This window comes from Anabrus simplex, chromosome 1 (genome assembly GCF_040414725.1).
Source record: "Anabrus simplex isolate iqAnaSimp1 chromosome 1, ASM4041472v1, whole genome shotgun sequence".
In the NCBI taxonomy this organism is placed as follows: Eukaryota; Metazoa; Arthropoda; class Insecta; order Orthoptera; family Tettigoniidae; genus Anabrus; species Anabrus simplex.
Genome location: NC_090265.1, coordinates 127,940,889 through 127,956,703, shown reverse-complemented (window position 1 = coordinate 127,956,703; position 15,815 = coordinate 127,940,889). Strand labels below are relative to the sequence as shown.

At 39.5% G+C, this 15,815-nt stretch overlaps 1 protein-coding gene across 1 annotated transcript in view; it reads right to left on the bottom strand.

Moving 5' to 3' along the window:
• Positions 1-973: 973 nt before the first annotated feature.
• Positions 974-15,815, bottom strand: part of LOC136884631 (centrosomal protein of 152 kDa) — a 280,450-nt gene continuing 265,608 nt past the window's right edge. The window contains exon 14 of the mRNA XM_067156862.2: positions 974-3,799. Within this exon, the coding sequence (XP_067012963.2) occupies positions 3,128-3,799 (672 nt within the window). The 3' untranslated portion in view covers positions 974-3,127. The remainder of the gene's footprint in view (positions 3,800-15,815) is intronic.

Here is a 15,815-nt window from a genome sequence, read left to right as displayed (position 1 = left end):
CAGCCTAGCACACGGGGGCGAAACGCTGGCAACCTGGAATGAGTTAGCTGGAAAATTTATAATGTCCAATAACGGACCATTTATATTGGTATTATAAAATTGTGTTTTCCGCATACATAATTATGTTTCTTCTAATAGCCAGTGTCATTTCTATGATGTGTTATTTTCAAAATATTAGTGGTGGCAGCAAAATGTGAAACTTCATTCAACTTTCACCAGACACAAAATTATAACAATATGAACTTGTGCAAAGAAACTGATGAAAAATGTGTTTAGTGACTATAACATTTGCTTTAAAATTTCTTATGGCCATACAAAAGCCGAAATAATGGTACAAAATGCAACAGGGCCTAAAAGTGTTAATGAGGGGTGTTTGTAAAAGAAGGAAAGACCAAAATATGATGATAAAGTTGGAATTCAAGAGGACAAATTGGTGCAAATATTCATTTATAAGAAGAGGAGTTAGGGATTGGAATAATTTACCAAGGAAGACATTCAATATATTTTTGAAAGTGTTTGACTGAGAAGACCAAAGCTCTACCATGTGAGTTAATACACAGGGGAGGGAACTAACAAGGGAAGGGCACAAACCAGGGAATCACAGTTCTAAATTTTGCACACATGTTAAATAAGCCAGAATAACACAACAGCTAAAACATTTATTTAGGAAATTAACTCGTGCAACCTACAGAAAGCGTTGAAGTTCGTATTTGGCATGCTTGGCTATCCAGGACTGCAGCATGTGCTGTGTTCACTAGTCGAGGGAACACGCCACTGATCTCCTTTTCTATTCCGTTAGTAATTGCGTAGCACGCCGTGAAAATGATGTAGCGGCATTAAGAGAAATAATTTACCAGCATTTCATTCATTCGTTCATTATTTATTTACCATAAACCTTTACAGTATCTATGGAAGGCCAGGGAAAAAGGACAATCACCCTACACATAGTGTCTCCTGACCTTTGAATTAAACTAAAACAGTCATATACACTATTTACAGGTAAAGTAACAAAGTATAGCCTAATATATACATACTTCTCATTTATACAACCTTTCACTCCCTTGTTCATTCTTCCACATATTCACATGCATTTTCTCACTGTATGTGCTTCCTAACATAACATTTAACTATATTTACATTTCTACATTTAATGTTGGCGGGTAGATCGTTCCAAAGCCACGCTAAATGAGCAAAGAAACCTAGTTTGTAGGACTTAGTTTGCGCAATGGGAGGTATAAGACACAACCCTTTGCCTCTGCAGACGGAGCTGTAGGATAAGGAGAGCCGAGGGAATGGTGAAAGGTGAATGGCTTGTGACTTCTGTAAGAAGGTGATGTCGCTTTGTTTACACAAGGAGGCAATTGATGGGAGGGAAGACAGGCAGCTGTTCTTGTTAATTAGTCGTTCCTGCATTGATTGTGGGCCAATAAAGGAAACAGAATAAGACTGTTATAGTGAAAATAAAGGTTAATCAGTATAACAAGGGACATTACACAAGAAAGCAAGTTACTCCCTATAACTTCTGCAACAATGATGCTTGCGGTAGAAATGTTGAAAGCACAAAGCAGTTCGACACCAACCACACCTAACGAAGTGAGGCTTAATATCACGTTCCATATTTTTCTTCCAACGCAGAAATAACTTTGCCTATGTTGATTACCATTATACAAACAATCACTAGTCCCATACAATGACTATAAGCGCATGCCAGCATGGTCTCAAATCAGTTGTTGGGCAGTGTGAGTTGCAGGCAGAGTATGGAGTAGTAGCGGCCTGCGTGGCCGAGCGTGCTAATTCAAACATACTAACTTTAAAGCTTTCTGTAGGTCACACGAGTTAATTTACGAAAGAAGTATTTTGGCCATTGTGTTATTCTTGGCTCATGTAACAAGTGTACAAAATTTACATAAGATCGGCAATTCCCTGGTATGCACCTTTCTCTTGTAAGTGAAGGAAAGAGTAAATTACATTTGTTTTACGAAATGGCAAAAAAAACTAGTTTGAAACGATGAATCACATGAACAACAATGAGAAATTCTGGACTTGTTTAACACAATATGAAAATATAAAGAAACTCAATGAGGTTTCTTGTTGGATTGCACAGGATTTAGTTTTGGCAAGAACTATCAATAACCTGAAAGTTTAGATAATCATTATAATACTATAAGATTGTACAAAATATAGATATTTTGTTAAGAAGGAAGCCATACTTTCCATTGTTGACTCAGTTAAGAAAAGTCTTTCAGATGTCAAACACACAAGTTCAATATAAATATCACACTGAGATACTTGTAAGAAAACAGGCTATTGAACAAGGAATAAATTAATAGTATATATTTGAATTCCTTATTCAATACCATTTTTTTTTTTAGATATGTTATTGAATTTCCAATGAAAATAGAAGGGAACCCTATTTTGCAAAAGCATATTAGGACTATAGTTTAACAATTACATACAATTTGCAACATATTGAACACTATGATACAAAGCTTATTAAAGATGCAGTTGATGAAAGTTAAAAAATTATTATAACAACATTGTTTTTTAAATATATGAAATATAGGTTTGTTCAATTCAGTTTCACAAAAGTTCAGGTGACATACTAGGGTATATGTTGATCTTTCAAAAGCAGGACAATTGAAAAGTAAATGCTGCACTGTTTGAGAGGATCCACAAAAGCATGATGTGTGACTTCCAAGCTTCCTTTTCAGGTAACATATCGGAGCTTTATCGTATGATACTTCCATCGAAGATTTTGCAGCTTCTTTTGCTAACAGGTCTGCTTTCTCATTTCCAATTGTCCCCGTGTGTCCTCGAACCCAGCATAAACACACGTGGGGCCCTTCTGGATTATGAATCTTATATCAGCAGCTATTAGGTTTAAATTATACTTGTGCTGCTTGTGAGTCACTGTATATCTTTACATTTTTGCCATTATCTATGCACCAGTGAGTGCTGACTTTATGGCCCAAAGTTCAGCTTGAAAAACGGAACAGTCTGAAAAGTTAGTGAGGATAAACAGGGTGAACATCAGAATATAAGAGACCACAGTGTAATATTTATAGTGACCTTGTGTGTTCGACAGAGTGAAAAGCTTTTAAATTACAAAATATAGATACATCAGATTTCATTTTATATCAAGGTTGTCTTGCAACTCTTTGATCTGTTCTGAACACTGTACCATTTTGGAATCACTAAGAAAGTCTTTACTTTCCAACAAACATTCCAATCTGCTTTGTACTTTTTCTAATGCCTCCTGAAAACCTTTATTAATACGCTGCCATTCATTGTTTAAATGTTTTTCTTTGGCTTCTGCATACTGTTTATACTTCAGAGCAGTCTTTTTGGCTGCACGATATTTCGAACGGTAAGTCTCGGAGATCTTTTCTGCATCCAGCACTTGCTGTGACAACATCTCGGCCTTCATCTTCCATGGTCCCTGGTTGCGTTCTTCTTCAAGAGATTGTTGCATTTTCTGAAGTTCCCCTGTAAGAAGCTGAAACTTTGTATGCTCTTCAACCACTGTTTTACGCAGAGATGCTACTGTTTCCATATGTACCTGTTGGACACGCTGAAGATCTATACGATGCTTAGCCTTTAACTGTGTAATCTGCTCAGCAAAGAAACGGACAGTTTCATTCTTGATTCGCTCTGAAGTTTGTTCCAAATCTGCCTGGTGTTTCAATTGCAGTTCAGTCACTTGACTATGAAATGCTGCAGTCAATTCCTTACGTAATCTTTCCAAATCCACACCACCAACATTTTTAATGGGAGATGTACTGGAATCTTGTCTATTTGCCTAGAACATATAATACAAAGCTCATTAAAACAAATCTATGTCAGGAACACTTAACTAACATATATCATTATTAAAATGTTTAACATTAGGCAGCCAACATCAACAGTAATAAAATGAAATACATTGAATTACCAAGAGTTAGTGAGGATAAACAGGGTGAACATCAGAATATAAGAGACCACAACACAATATTCATAGAAAATAACTCTCACAAGGAACATTCGCAAAGTGCCTTGCAGGGATTTATCTCATCTTCTGCAAATAAATTATAACTGTGAGGTTATTCAGTCTGTTGAAACTAATTCAGCACAACATAAATTTAGAAAATACCTGAAAAAAGACCCCATTAAACCTGTTTTATTAAAACAGAGGTTTCGTTCACTACAGATAAGCAGTTAGATGTAATCCGTATGTGCAGTAGCATGCTGTTGTGGCACAGGGATCTTTTTATCGATATCGCTGTTATTACTGGGCATCTCCAACCTATGCTTGGACTATCTCAAAACCTCACTGTATGTGGACAGATCTTCGCAGTAGCACCTCCAGCGATTTTTGATCGGCCGGGTGGCTTCACGTCTTTAGTAACAGTTTCTGCCGACCCTAATCAGCATATAGGCCGACTCTTAGTTGGATGTCAGCCTCCCCACCATGCTTAACCATGATGACCACCACCACTACCACCACGACGACTTCCGCCCTCACCTTTTCCTCCCACCCTATGACGACTATTACGTCGTCCCATCCTACACCACTTACGTCCACATTTTTCTCCGTGCCACAAACTTTTCCTCAGATCAGTGTACCACCTCCTCGCTTTCTGCCCCGCCGTTCACCACCTGTCTCTTCGTCTGCACAACCACCATCTACAACACTGTCAACTCCAGCCACATCAGCATTGGCCGCCCGTCAACCAGCATCACTGCCATCAACATCAGATACCAACACAGTCTTCACTTATCTCTGTCACAGAAGTCCAATGCCAGCTACGCCTTCACGCCATACCAGTCCAGAGGGCGTTTCAGATCTTCAACTCCACGGGCCCAACATACTTAGTGCGCCTACAGCTACCCACTGCAACAGCCGTCGACCATCTCATCGCCACCAGTGCCCCCATCCACGGTCGTCTCCATAACGTCGAACCTCTCGTTCCCCTCGACAATCTAGATATCCCCTCGCCGCACCCGGCCTGATTATCCTCCTTTTCAACCACTCCACAACGTCCGTCCACCATCTCCCCCATTTAATATCACCTCCCCACTGCCGCCAACATTCAAACATCTCCGACAACTCACAACTATACTGTATCATATCGCCTCCACACTTTACCACCTCACCCTTCCCTGCAACTTCCATTTAAGCACTCCCGTATAAACGTCCATTTCTTCCCATCTTCTCTTTTAAATAAATATTCATATCGCTTCACCAATCCTCTTCATTCAGCCACATCGCACTGCTCTCTTCACATCTCCCAGCCCGTGCGAGAGCGTCACTCTCTAGGGGGCCAGCCCCGCCCTTTGGGCGGGGAATGAAAAGGTGAAAACAACACAACACTGTTGTGGCAGTGCATTGGAACACTATTTTGTCTGGCTTTAAAGTAGCCGGTTATGTTTATGAGTGTATATTGTGATCTTTAACTCATTGGGCCCGAGCCACGGAACCGTTCCGTGCTTCGTCTCGGTGGACCAAACGCCGGACCACGGAACTCTTCCGTTGTCTCATTTTACTACGTAATTCTACTTTTCCTCAAGAGATGGCAGAGTGAGTTGCATTTGTGATTTGTGTAGGGACTCTTTCTTTGCAATGTTATATGCTCTTTGGTAATATATATCGATAGTGTGCTTGGTAATATTAGTTTGAAGTGGGCTATCTCTACCTTTGAGATTCGCTTGTAAACAAGATGGCTGCCAGTATAGAACCGATATTTACAGATATATAAGCCCTTTTAGGAAGTAATGATGATTAAGAATGTAATTTTTTCAGTGAAAGTAGTAATATTAGTACTAGTGTGAGCAATGCTCCTGAATAACAAATAGATGTGGAAATCGAAGAGAAAGTGCGAAGAGAAAACTGGGTTACAGCTCAGCAAGCGGACTGAGTAGGCCTACGGTCCCGTGATGCTAAAAAAATAAAGTGTTTTACTGTATTCCTTGTTCCGCAGCTTGTGGTATGGAAGCCTTTTGTGTTCATGTATATTTAAATCTTTAATGGTCTTGTAACTAAGAAATTTCTCGTGATATGAAGCGACACTATATTTCCTCCAAAATAATCCCAGCGCCAATGCAGTTTCAATCCAACAAATATGCAGGGCTCAATGGGTTAATTATTGAATTCTTGAGATTGTGCATTTGTGTTTGTATCTTACACAATGAGAGAAATTAAAATCCACAGCCTGTTTCCAGTCATTCGACCGCGTCAGGAATGGAATGAATGAAGCCCGATCTAGCAGTGAGGATAGGAACTGTGCCACTGCTGAAGCCTGTCACCGCAATGATTAATGACTGACAGATGAAATGAAATGATATTGGAGAGTGTTGCTGGAATGAATGATGACAGAGAAAACCAGGGTACCTGAGAAAACCTGTCCTGCCTCTGTTTTATCCAGCACAAATCTCACGAACCACGAAACCCAGTGGTGAGAGGCCGACACACTGTCACCTGAGCTATGGAGGCTTTCATGCATAATAAGAATTGATGCAAATAAGGTGTTAAAGGTTTTGCACCAGACTGAATCCCCGTCTTCATCATATGAAGTACAGGAGGAGGAAAGAGATATTGCAAACACTATTTAATCCAGAAATCTGATGGCTTTGCTGGTGAAATGTAGTGTTTACAGTGCACTATGTCTTCTGGTATGGGCTAGAATAAATTTGTTACTTTCGTTGACCTGCCTCAGTCTCATTCTTGGCTTTGACAATATGAAAGTGACCAAGGTAAGAGTGATGCTAGTAATTCCTTATGCAGCCAGTCCCTGTTATGAATGGAATGAAAATACTGCTCACAGGGTCGCTTGGTGCATGCATTTCAGTCAGCTTGGGAGACATATGTAATAGCAACTTCTGGCTCGGTGAGGAAAACAATGGGAAACTACCTCACTTCTCATTTCTCTAGTATGCCTTCTCAGTGATGCCTAGGCTATCTATGACTGTTGTTAGCAGAGCTGTGGAGGATCAAACCAGCCTTCTGGCTGAATACCCAACCTACAACATACAAGAAACATGAAGACCCCACTATCACCGAAATCCTGGAGGATGAACTGTTGCAAATGCCTTCTGAGGAAACTATCAATGTCAAGCCTGTTTCTGAACCTTTGAATGATGAGGTAGCTAAAGACAATGTTCCTTTCAATTATGTCAAGACAGTAACTGAAGCCAAAAACAAAGGCTGGTCATTGGAAACAAACATGCATCACTTCAGGAGGGTCAAAGACAGCAGCTATCTAACTTGTTCTCCGGGATATTATGAACAAGGAACAATACATGAGAAATTGAAGATTATATCAGAGAATGCATGGTCTAAATATCAAGAGGCAAGGGATACTTTAATGCCTGCACGTGATATCAATATAAGGCAGAAGCATGCATGAAAGCTACAGCACTTCAACTGACAGATTTCAAAGCTGGATTTGGAATTTTACGGCAGTTCACAAGATGGTTAGTTGTACAGTTACACACTTTCTTTAACTTAAACATGCTCAAACGCAAGAAGGGATAAGAATTCTGTGACTGCATTTGGTACTGAATTCACAGACAAGATCATTTGTAATTATTCATCAGCTGACATCTCAAATACTACCAATCTGGATTTAATTATGAAATTTCCAGAGACTGCACACTAACACCAGTGAAAGAGACATGAGTGTTGGTGAGAAATCAACATCTAGAATACCACATTCATATATTCAGCCCATTATGTCTACGGAAGGTAAACTTCTCTCTGAATTTCTTAATCCTTTTACGAGAACCAAGTGGCATATTTCGTCCCCTTGTGCAACAGAACATACACCGACCTCCTAACATTCAGCTGAACCTGAGTTACACGTATATCAAGGTGAAGAGCAAATTTTATGTATAAGTAAGAATTACTTACAGAATCATGTTTAGATATTATGTCTTATAATTATTAAAATAATTTTATTTTCAGGAATAAGAACAAAGACAGGTTATTTCAAAGATATAAGGTAACAACATAATTTATACTTATGATTCTTTAATATATCAGGTTTGCAATATTATTAATGAATATACTGACAAACATCAAAATAACAGCTACACTTTTGGTTTTAATATTAATTGGAACTTTTCACTCGAACAAGCAAACTCGCATGACATTATTGTCACTGTATAAAAGCCACTAATTGTTTAGTATCAAAAGTTAGAGAGATTATACCAGAATACTGCATAATATACTGCTCGGAACTCACTTAATTGCTAGGCTGCGGAATGTGACCACAGAGTGTCAGCCAGTCTGACCAAAGTATAGCGGTATCTGTCTTTCTAAAAACATTGTCATAACATTCACAACACATAAAACACTAATTTCAAAAATTAAACTTATGTTTTCAGTTAGACGACAATTATCAAGGATGATCATCGGAATGGTGTGAAGTTCAAAGGTCTTCACCAAGTAGCTGAAGCCACAGATTATTGTTATTATTATTATTATTTACAAGTCAGGTCAGGTACATCCTGCTACCGTATGCAACGCATGGCAGTTCTCCTGTCTCATACATCTTACACACTAGATGGAATAACCTTGCCATGCTGGTTTCTCCTAAGGCAGCCAGTAATTCAGAGGGAATGTCATCAATTCCAGGTGCCTTGTTCCTATTTAGGTCTCTCACAGCTCCATCAAACTCTGATCTCAAAATTGGGTCTCCCATTTCATCAGCATCAACAGCCTTTTCTTGTTCCAGAACCAAATCATCACCATCGACGAAACATAGGCGGCTTATGTTATGCCGGAATCAAAATAGCAGTCCATGGAATGGAGACACTCAACATCACCCGAGAAAATGAAGTGCAAGCAAACAATTTCAGCTCGCAAACTCGTGTGCACTGTGTTTTAGGATAAGCAGGGTATGTTGCTTGTGGATTTTTTGGACTGGGATAACATCATAAATGCCACAACATATTGTGAGACCTTAGGTAAACTCAGTCATGCAATTCAAAACAAACAGTGTGGCATGCTCACACGACTCACTGAACCCGAGACCCCATCGCTTCATTTGGTTGGGAACAAATTGATAATTTTCTGTACAGTCCTGACCTAGCGCCTAGTGACTACCACTTATTCCTGCACTTGAAAAAGCATTTAGGTGGTCAGTGCCACGACGATGATGACCTAAAAACGATCATGCTGCAGTGGCTGGCACATCAGACGGCAGATTTCTATGAAGATGGAATTCAGAAACTGGTTTCATGATATGACAAGTGCCTTACTATGCATGGAACTTACGCTGAGAAGTAGTTTAAGGTACAGGCTTACATGTAAAAAAGAATTGTTTAAAAAATTGCATTACTTCGTTTTCTATATCAAAATAGTACTTACTTAAAAAACATACCTCGTATTACACTATGTGATGAATTTTCATGCTTGATAAGGTATGTAACACCAGAATAAGTAAATCTATGGAGTAGCTTGGGTGATCCTGTAGGTGTAGATAAATGGTGGATAGAAATCTTCGTTCGCTTTAAGGACGGTAATAACAGGCACCATCGTCTTACATTGGTCATTTAGTACATCTTTTCTGTACCAAGTACAAATACATCTGCAGAAAGGCTGTTCCTCATTTAAAAAATTGTAAACTTGTATCCTCGTCCTCTTTTCAGGCACACCTCCAATGGAGGTGAGCTGCATGTAACATTTTAACCACATATCAGCTCTCCTGCCATTCTTGAATTTCTGGGAGTACCAGAATTCAAACCTGAACTCCCGAGGACAGTAACTAATAGGGTTAACTGATATGGAGGCGGACATTTGAAAGTAATAACTCTAAAAGCCTTCATGATAACCAAGTAAAATTTCCAGCAAACTTGTACGGAGTTCTTGAATTTTTTGAAGTGTTCCCTCATTTAATAAAGAAAATAGGATCATCTGAAAAGTACAATAAATTTGTCCTCTGTGAACAGTCTGAATAACTTATGCAATAAAATAATAAACTGATCATCTCATTTAAAAGACATTATGATGAACAAGCAGTGATGTGTGGTGACCCATAAGATTAAGATTAATAATAATAATAATAATAATAATAATAATAATAATAATGATAATAATAATAATAATAATAATAATGATGGTAAAGGTAGCAGGTAGGGACCCTCTTCGGAGGCAGCCCTACCCAGGGAGTGGCGCCCCTGCCTATGCGAGTCCCAGAGCACACTGACCCGGTGTGTATCTTCTGGTAAGGGTCCCAGCTCAGGGTTACGAGTGAAGACCTCAACGGAATCTACAGCGGAGAAGTTGAACTTCGGAACGGTGGAGATTGCGGAAGAGGCAGCCCAGTACTCAGGGAATTGTATGAGTACACTATTTATCAGCAGCGTCTGTCTCCCATGTTAGGGGCGGCTGCAAGGTGCTCGGTCAACGGTCTCGAAGGTGGAAGAGGAATCTTAACTCCCAACGGCAATGAGAGCAGAAGAACCTAGTGGAGTAAACCACGAAAAAATAATCATTTCGGACTAACAATCTGATCTTACTTTGGAAGCTAATTCCTTCCTTCACAAATCACAAATTCATTCGCAAGATGGAAATGTCGCTGAAAGAAAGCACTACCCCAGGGGGCAGCTCGGCAGAGAAATCCACCATTGCACTATGCAATGCAACGGGACCTAGGATTCTGGGGAGTCCCAACATCTGTGAGAAAGACGAGTCGGAGCATCTTGAATCACCTTTCAAACTCAAATTCAAGAACTATTTCACTGGAACAATAACCGTCAACTCACTTACCAGAGTTGGAAAACAAAAAGAACTAGAAAAGCTTTTGGAAAAAAATCAAATCGAGATCCTAGCTGTACAAGAGACAAGATTCCTGGAAGAAAACATCATAGACATCAACCAATACAGAATATTCAAAGGAAAGCCGGTGATTAGAACAACCACCAACATGGCTCTGCTCGGAACCTGCTTCTACGTAAACAAGAAGATAGTAAACATTGTCACAGACTTCACATCAAAATGTGAAAGATTGTCTCTACTAACTAATAAATGCAAGAATAAGAGATACACTCTCATCAACTGTCACGCCCCAATCAACGAAGACAACAAGAAGAACCCACAGAAAGTTGATGACTTCTGGGATCTTCTGGAAACTGAAATCACCCTGATACCCAAGAGCAATGTAAAAATCCTGCTGGGAGACTTCAAGCTCAGATTGGGAAGGAACGAAAGTACGGAGACATCGTAGGGGAATATCCAGCACATAAGAGGACAAACAAGAATGGGGAAAGGCTCACTGGACTCTGCAAAGCTTTTCAGTTGAAACTTATGTCAACACACTTCAAGAAACTCCCGAGAAAATCAAAGACATGGGTATCTCCGAATCCCGAACTAGGGGAATTCCAATTGGATGACGTAGCGATAACAAGAAAAAACTCAAAGGAGTTGATGAACGTCAAAGTGATTAGGAATGGTGAATTCGATTCAGACCACTATCTCTCCAAAGTTAAAATCCGTTTTCTCCCAATAGGACAAAAGAGAGACCCACCTAAAATAATCAGATACAACACAAACAAAATGAACATCACTGAGGACATCATTAGAAACTTCAGGGATGAAATCTGGACCAGCACAAAGGGAAACTGGCAAGAACTATGCACAGGAATCAATGAAGCTGCAAAGAAAACACTCGGACAGGCTAGGAGGAAAAGAGAAATATGGTGGAATGAAGAGTGCGAGGAAGCTCTCAGGGAAAGGTCCGAGAAATGGAGAAAATGGAAATGCTCCAGAGGAAAGGAACAAATGGAACAATTCAGGCAACAGAGGAAAGAAACGTTCAGGATATTTCGAAGGACTAAACGATCATTTGAAAGAGCTCAACTGGAAGAGATCCAGACCGACTTTGTCAAGAACAATTCCAGAGACTTTTATCAGACCTTCAAGAGAAAACTCAAAGGATACCAAGCGCCAAGTTTGAGCTTCAGAAACGAACAGGGTAAAATCGGACTGAACAACCAAGAAAACTGTGAGATATTAGCCAGATACTTCCACACTCTCTTGAATTGTCCTTCCCCAACCTCTAAATTAGAATTTCCAGACATACCAGAGAACTCAGAAGATGACGAACCACCAACAAAGGATGAAGTCAAGGAAGCTCTTGAAAACCTCAAAAACAACAGGGCAAGTGGAGAGGACTCAATAACGGCAGAAATGTTGAAATAGGCAGAAACGGAAATCTTAGATGATCTTCACCAAATCATCAAGGAAATCTGGGAGAAGGAGACAATCTCAGAAGAATGGAAAACAGCACTTATCCATCCGCTGCATAAGAAAGGGGACAAGCAGGATGTCAACAACTATAGAGGGGTGTCCCTCCTCCTGATCGCCTATAAAATTCTCTCAAAACTGCTTCTTAATAGAATAGAAGGTAGTCTGGACCAACAACTAGGGGAATACCAAGCAGGGTTTAGGAAAGGCCGCTCCTGTTGTGATAGTATATATATCACACCCCCGAATTATATGTAGAAGTTAGAGATATTATTGTCAGTATTCGATTTATTATTATTATTATTATTATTATTATTATTATTAGTATTTCATTTATATATTTTGCCATTTATATTGGTAAGCTGGAAGATATCCACATATGTAGGTATGAGTAATTTGTTTTGCATGAGTGGGAAAACATTGCTTTAATAACTCTGGTAATTTGAATGAGTCATCTGGCTACCCCAGTGTGTGTTGTGATGTACTTGTGTCAGGAAATTCCATTAGTCATGTATATATCCCAGCCTGATGAGATGAGCTTGTTGTTGTACCAGGGAAATTTGATGATTCATGTAAAACTCCCGAGTGTTTGTTTATAACTTGGGAGAAAGAAGAGGTCTACTCATGATTGGCTAGCAAGCACCAATCCAGACGTATCATCTGAGACGAGGGGGATGTTGATGTCTATAAAGGTTGATCATACGGCGGCAACCAGTAATATTGTAAAGAGACATTGTAAGGGTGATTGTAGAGGTGATTGTAAAGGAACGAGAAGGAAGATAACTACAACTACAACTGACGCACTGTACGGGAAGGAAGTGGTGCTGATACACGGTACTGGAGTGACACGGCTGCAATGGACTGGACTTCAAACGTTCGTGGAGCGTAGTCTTGTTATGTTCGTGGAAAGTGACTGATTGTGGAGAGTGCTTGCGCATTAAGTATGGTAGCACTTGTGGCGGCCTAGCATTATATGTTGGTGAAAGCTATCTCAGACTTTCCATAAATTTATATGTTGAGGATCGACAGACGTGTGTATATATCTTTACAACAAGTGTTAAAATATGTGAACACAGTAGTACAAGGTACAGTATCTGTGTGATGTGATAACTGCTGATTATGAGAATCGGTAAGTCGAATTGATATAGAGACAGTGAAGGGTATTTATCTTCATACATGTACATTGTTCATCGGACTATCTACAAATGGCAGCTTAGTTCTCGCTTTCGTTTTCCCACTGTTTTCATTATTATTATTGTTGCTGTTGTAAATATGGAGTCTTCCAGTAATATTTTATGTGTGTATTATATGTATAATGTTGTATGTTGATGAGGTGCTCACGCACGGAATTTGTTAAGAATACAGTTAGCTATTTTAGAATCAGTGTTATTGATGAACCTAGGTGCAGTTCCTACCTAATTAGTCGTTTTCAGGAGGTTAGGTAAGGCCTGCAGCAGATGTACCAGTACGCAGCATTATGTACACGCCCTGGGATATAAAGTTTATCATGCTCTTATCTAAATTCGAGGGATCCATTCTGGTGAACTCTGGCGCCCATACTACGGACATTTCGGTTAATTATGCTTATTAATTTTATTACGTCGTCGCCATAAGACCTATCTGTGTCGGTGCGACGTAAAGCCCCTAGCAAAAAAAAAAATTTTTATTACGTTTTTGAGTAATTTTATTTATATATTTTTATTCATGATTTTATTTATTATTACCATCAAAAAGTCACACTGTTTCGAACAAATATTCAACCCGAAGTCAATACTCCGCCACAGAATGTTGAGTGGTAAGAAAATTGTGGTGTCATTTATAGACTTCAAAAAAGCCTTCGATTCGGTGGACAGAGAAACTTTAGATAAGATCATTAGGGAATTTGGAGTCAAAACCAAACTGGCAAATATAATCAAAGAGACCCGAACAGGCACAACCTCCAAGGTAAAATTCTTCGGGCATGTCTCACAATCATTTGAAATCAAGACAGGCGTGAGACAAGGGGATGGACTATCCCCACTCCTATTCAACTGTGTCCTAGAAAAGATAGTGAGAATATGGAACTCAGAACTTGAACATCAAGGGATAATCCCGATCTGTCTAGGGAGAAAATCAGGTGGGATTAAAGTCAACTGCTTGGCTTTTGCTGATGACTTTGCTATACTATCAGAAAGTCCAGAGGTCGCAACCATCCAGATTAACCTCTTGGAAAGAATCGCCAGCCAAACAGGACTGAGGATCTCAGCAGAAAAGACCAAATTCATGACGAACATCAAAGATGGACCAAAATTCTTGGAAACAGAGATAGGACGGATAGAAAGGGTCAAGAAGTTCAAGTACCTTGGTGAGACGATACAGAAGAATGGACTAGAAAAAGCTGTAGTGGAAGATCGGATCTCAAAAATGGAGAGAGCATATGGCTTGACAAAAACATCTACAATAAGAAGTGCTTATCTTGGAATTCCAAATTAAAACATTACAACACTGTGGTCAAAACAGAATGCCTGTATGCCAGTGAATGCCTGTCCATGAACTACAAGCTGGAGAAGCTAGAGGTCCTGGAAAGAAGAATCCTCAGAAAAATTATGGGAGCTGTCCAAACTGAAAGCGGATGGAAACTTTGGAGTAACAAAGAAGTTTACCAGAAGGTGGAAAGAATCTCAGAAACCGTGAAGAAAAGGAGGCTGGCGTTTCTTGGACATCTATACAGAATGAACACAAACAGACTTACCAAACAGATATTTGATTACTTCTGGAGAAAAAAGACCACTACAGCATGGATTAAGGAAACGAAGAAGGATATGGAAAGGTTAAGCATCTTGGAAGACCAGCTGTTAGAAAGGAATACGTTTAGGAACACACTGAAGAATTTGGAAGGTGTTCAAGCCTCAGGAAGAACTAGGAAGACCGGAAGAGCCTGGACAGATGAACAACGGAAGCAGGCCAGCGAACGCATGAAGGAGTATTGGACACAGAGAAAACTTCACACGAAGAGAAAGAAATGAAGTTGTAGCGTGATCCTTAGTGGTCCATTCGCTTGTAAAAAAAAAAAAAAAAAAAAAAAAAAAATAATAATAATGGTATTGGCTTTACATCCCACTAACTACTTTTACGGTTTTCAGAGATGCCAAGGTGCTGGAATTTAGTCCCGCAAGAGTTCTTTCACATGCCAGTAAATCTGACACACGACGCTGACATATTTGAACACCTTTCAAATACCACCGGACTGAGCCAGGATCAAACCTGCCAAGTCGGGGTCAGAAGGCCAGCACCTCAACCATCTGAGCCACTCAGCTCAGCACCCGTAAGATTACCCAAGCAGCTAGGTAGTCAACTTTTCTCTGTAGGATCTATATTTTGATTCCAATACCTACATATTAACAATTTAAACGGACTTTAACAAAACTGAAATGACTATTTAAAGCTACAACTAATACTGTCTAAAATGTAAACACTACTAACTTACACAAAAGTTAATCTCTCTTTCAGAGTATTCACTTTCAACTGATATCAATCCAACATGTGAAAGCTACTTTTGTCCTGTTCTGTTTTGCGCATATATTTTAACTCATTCAAATCAAAATCAAATCAA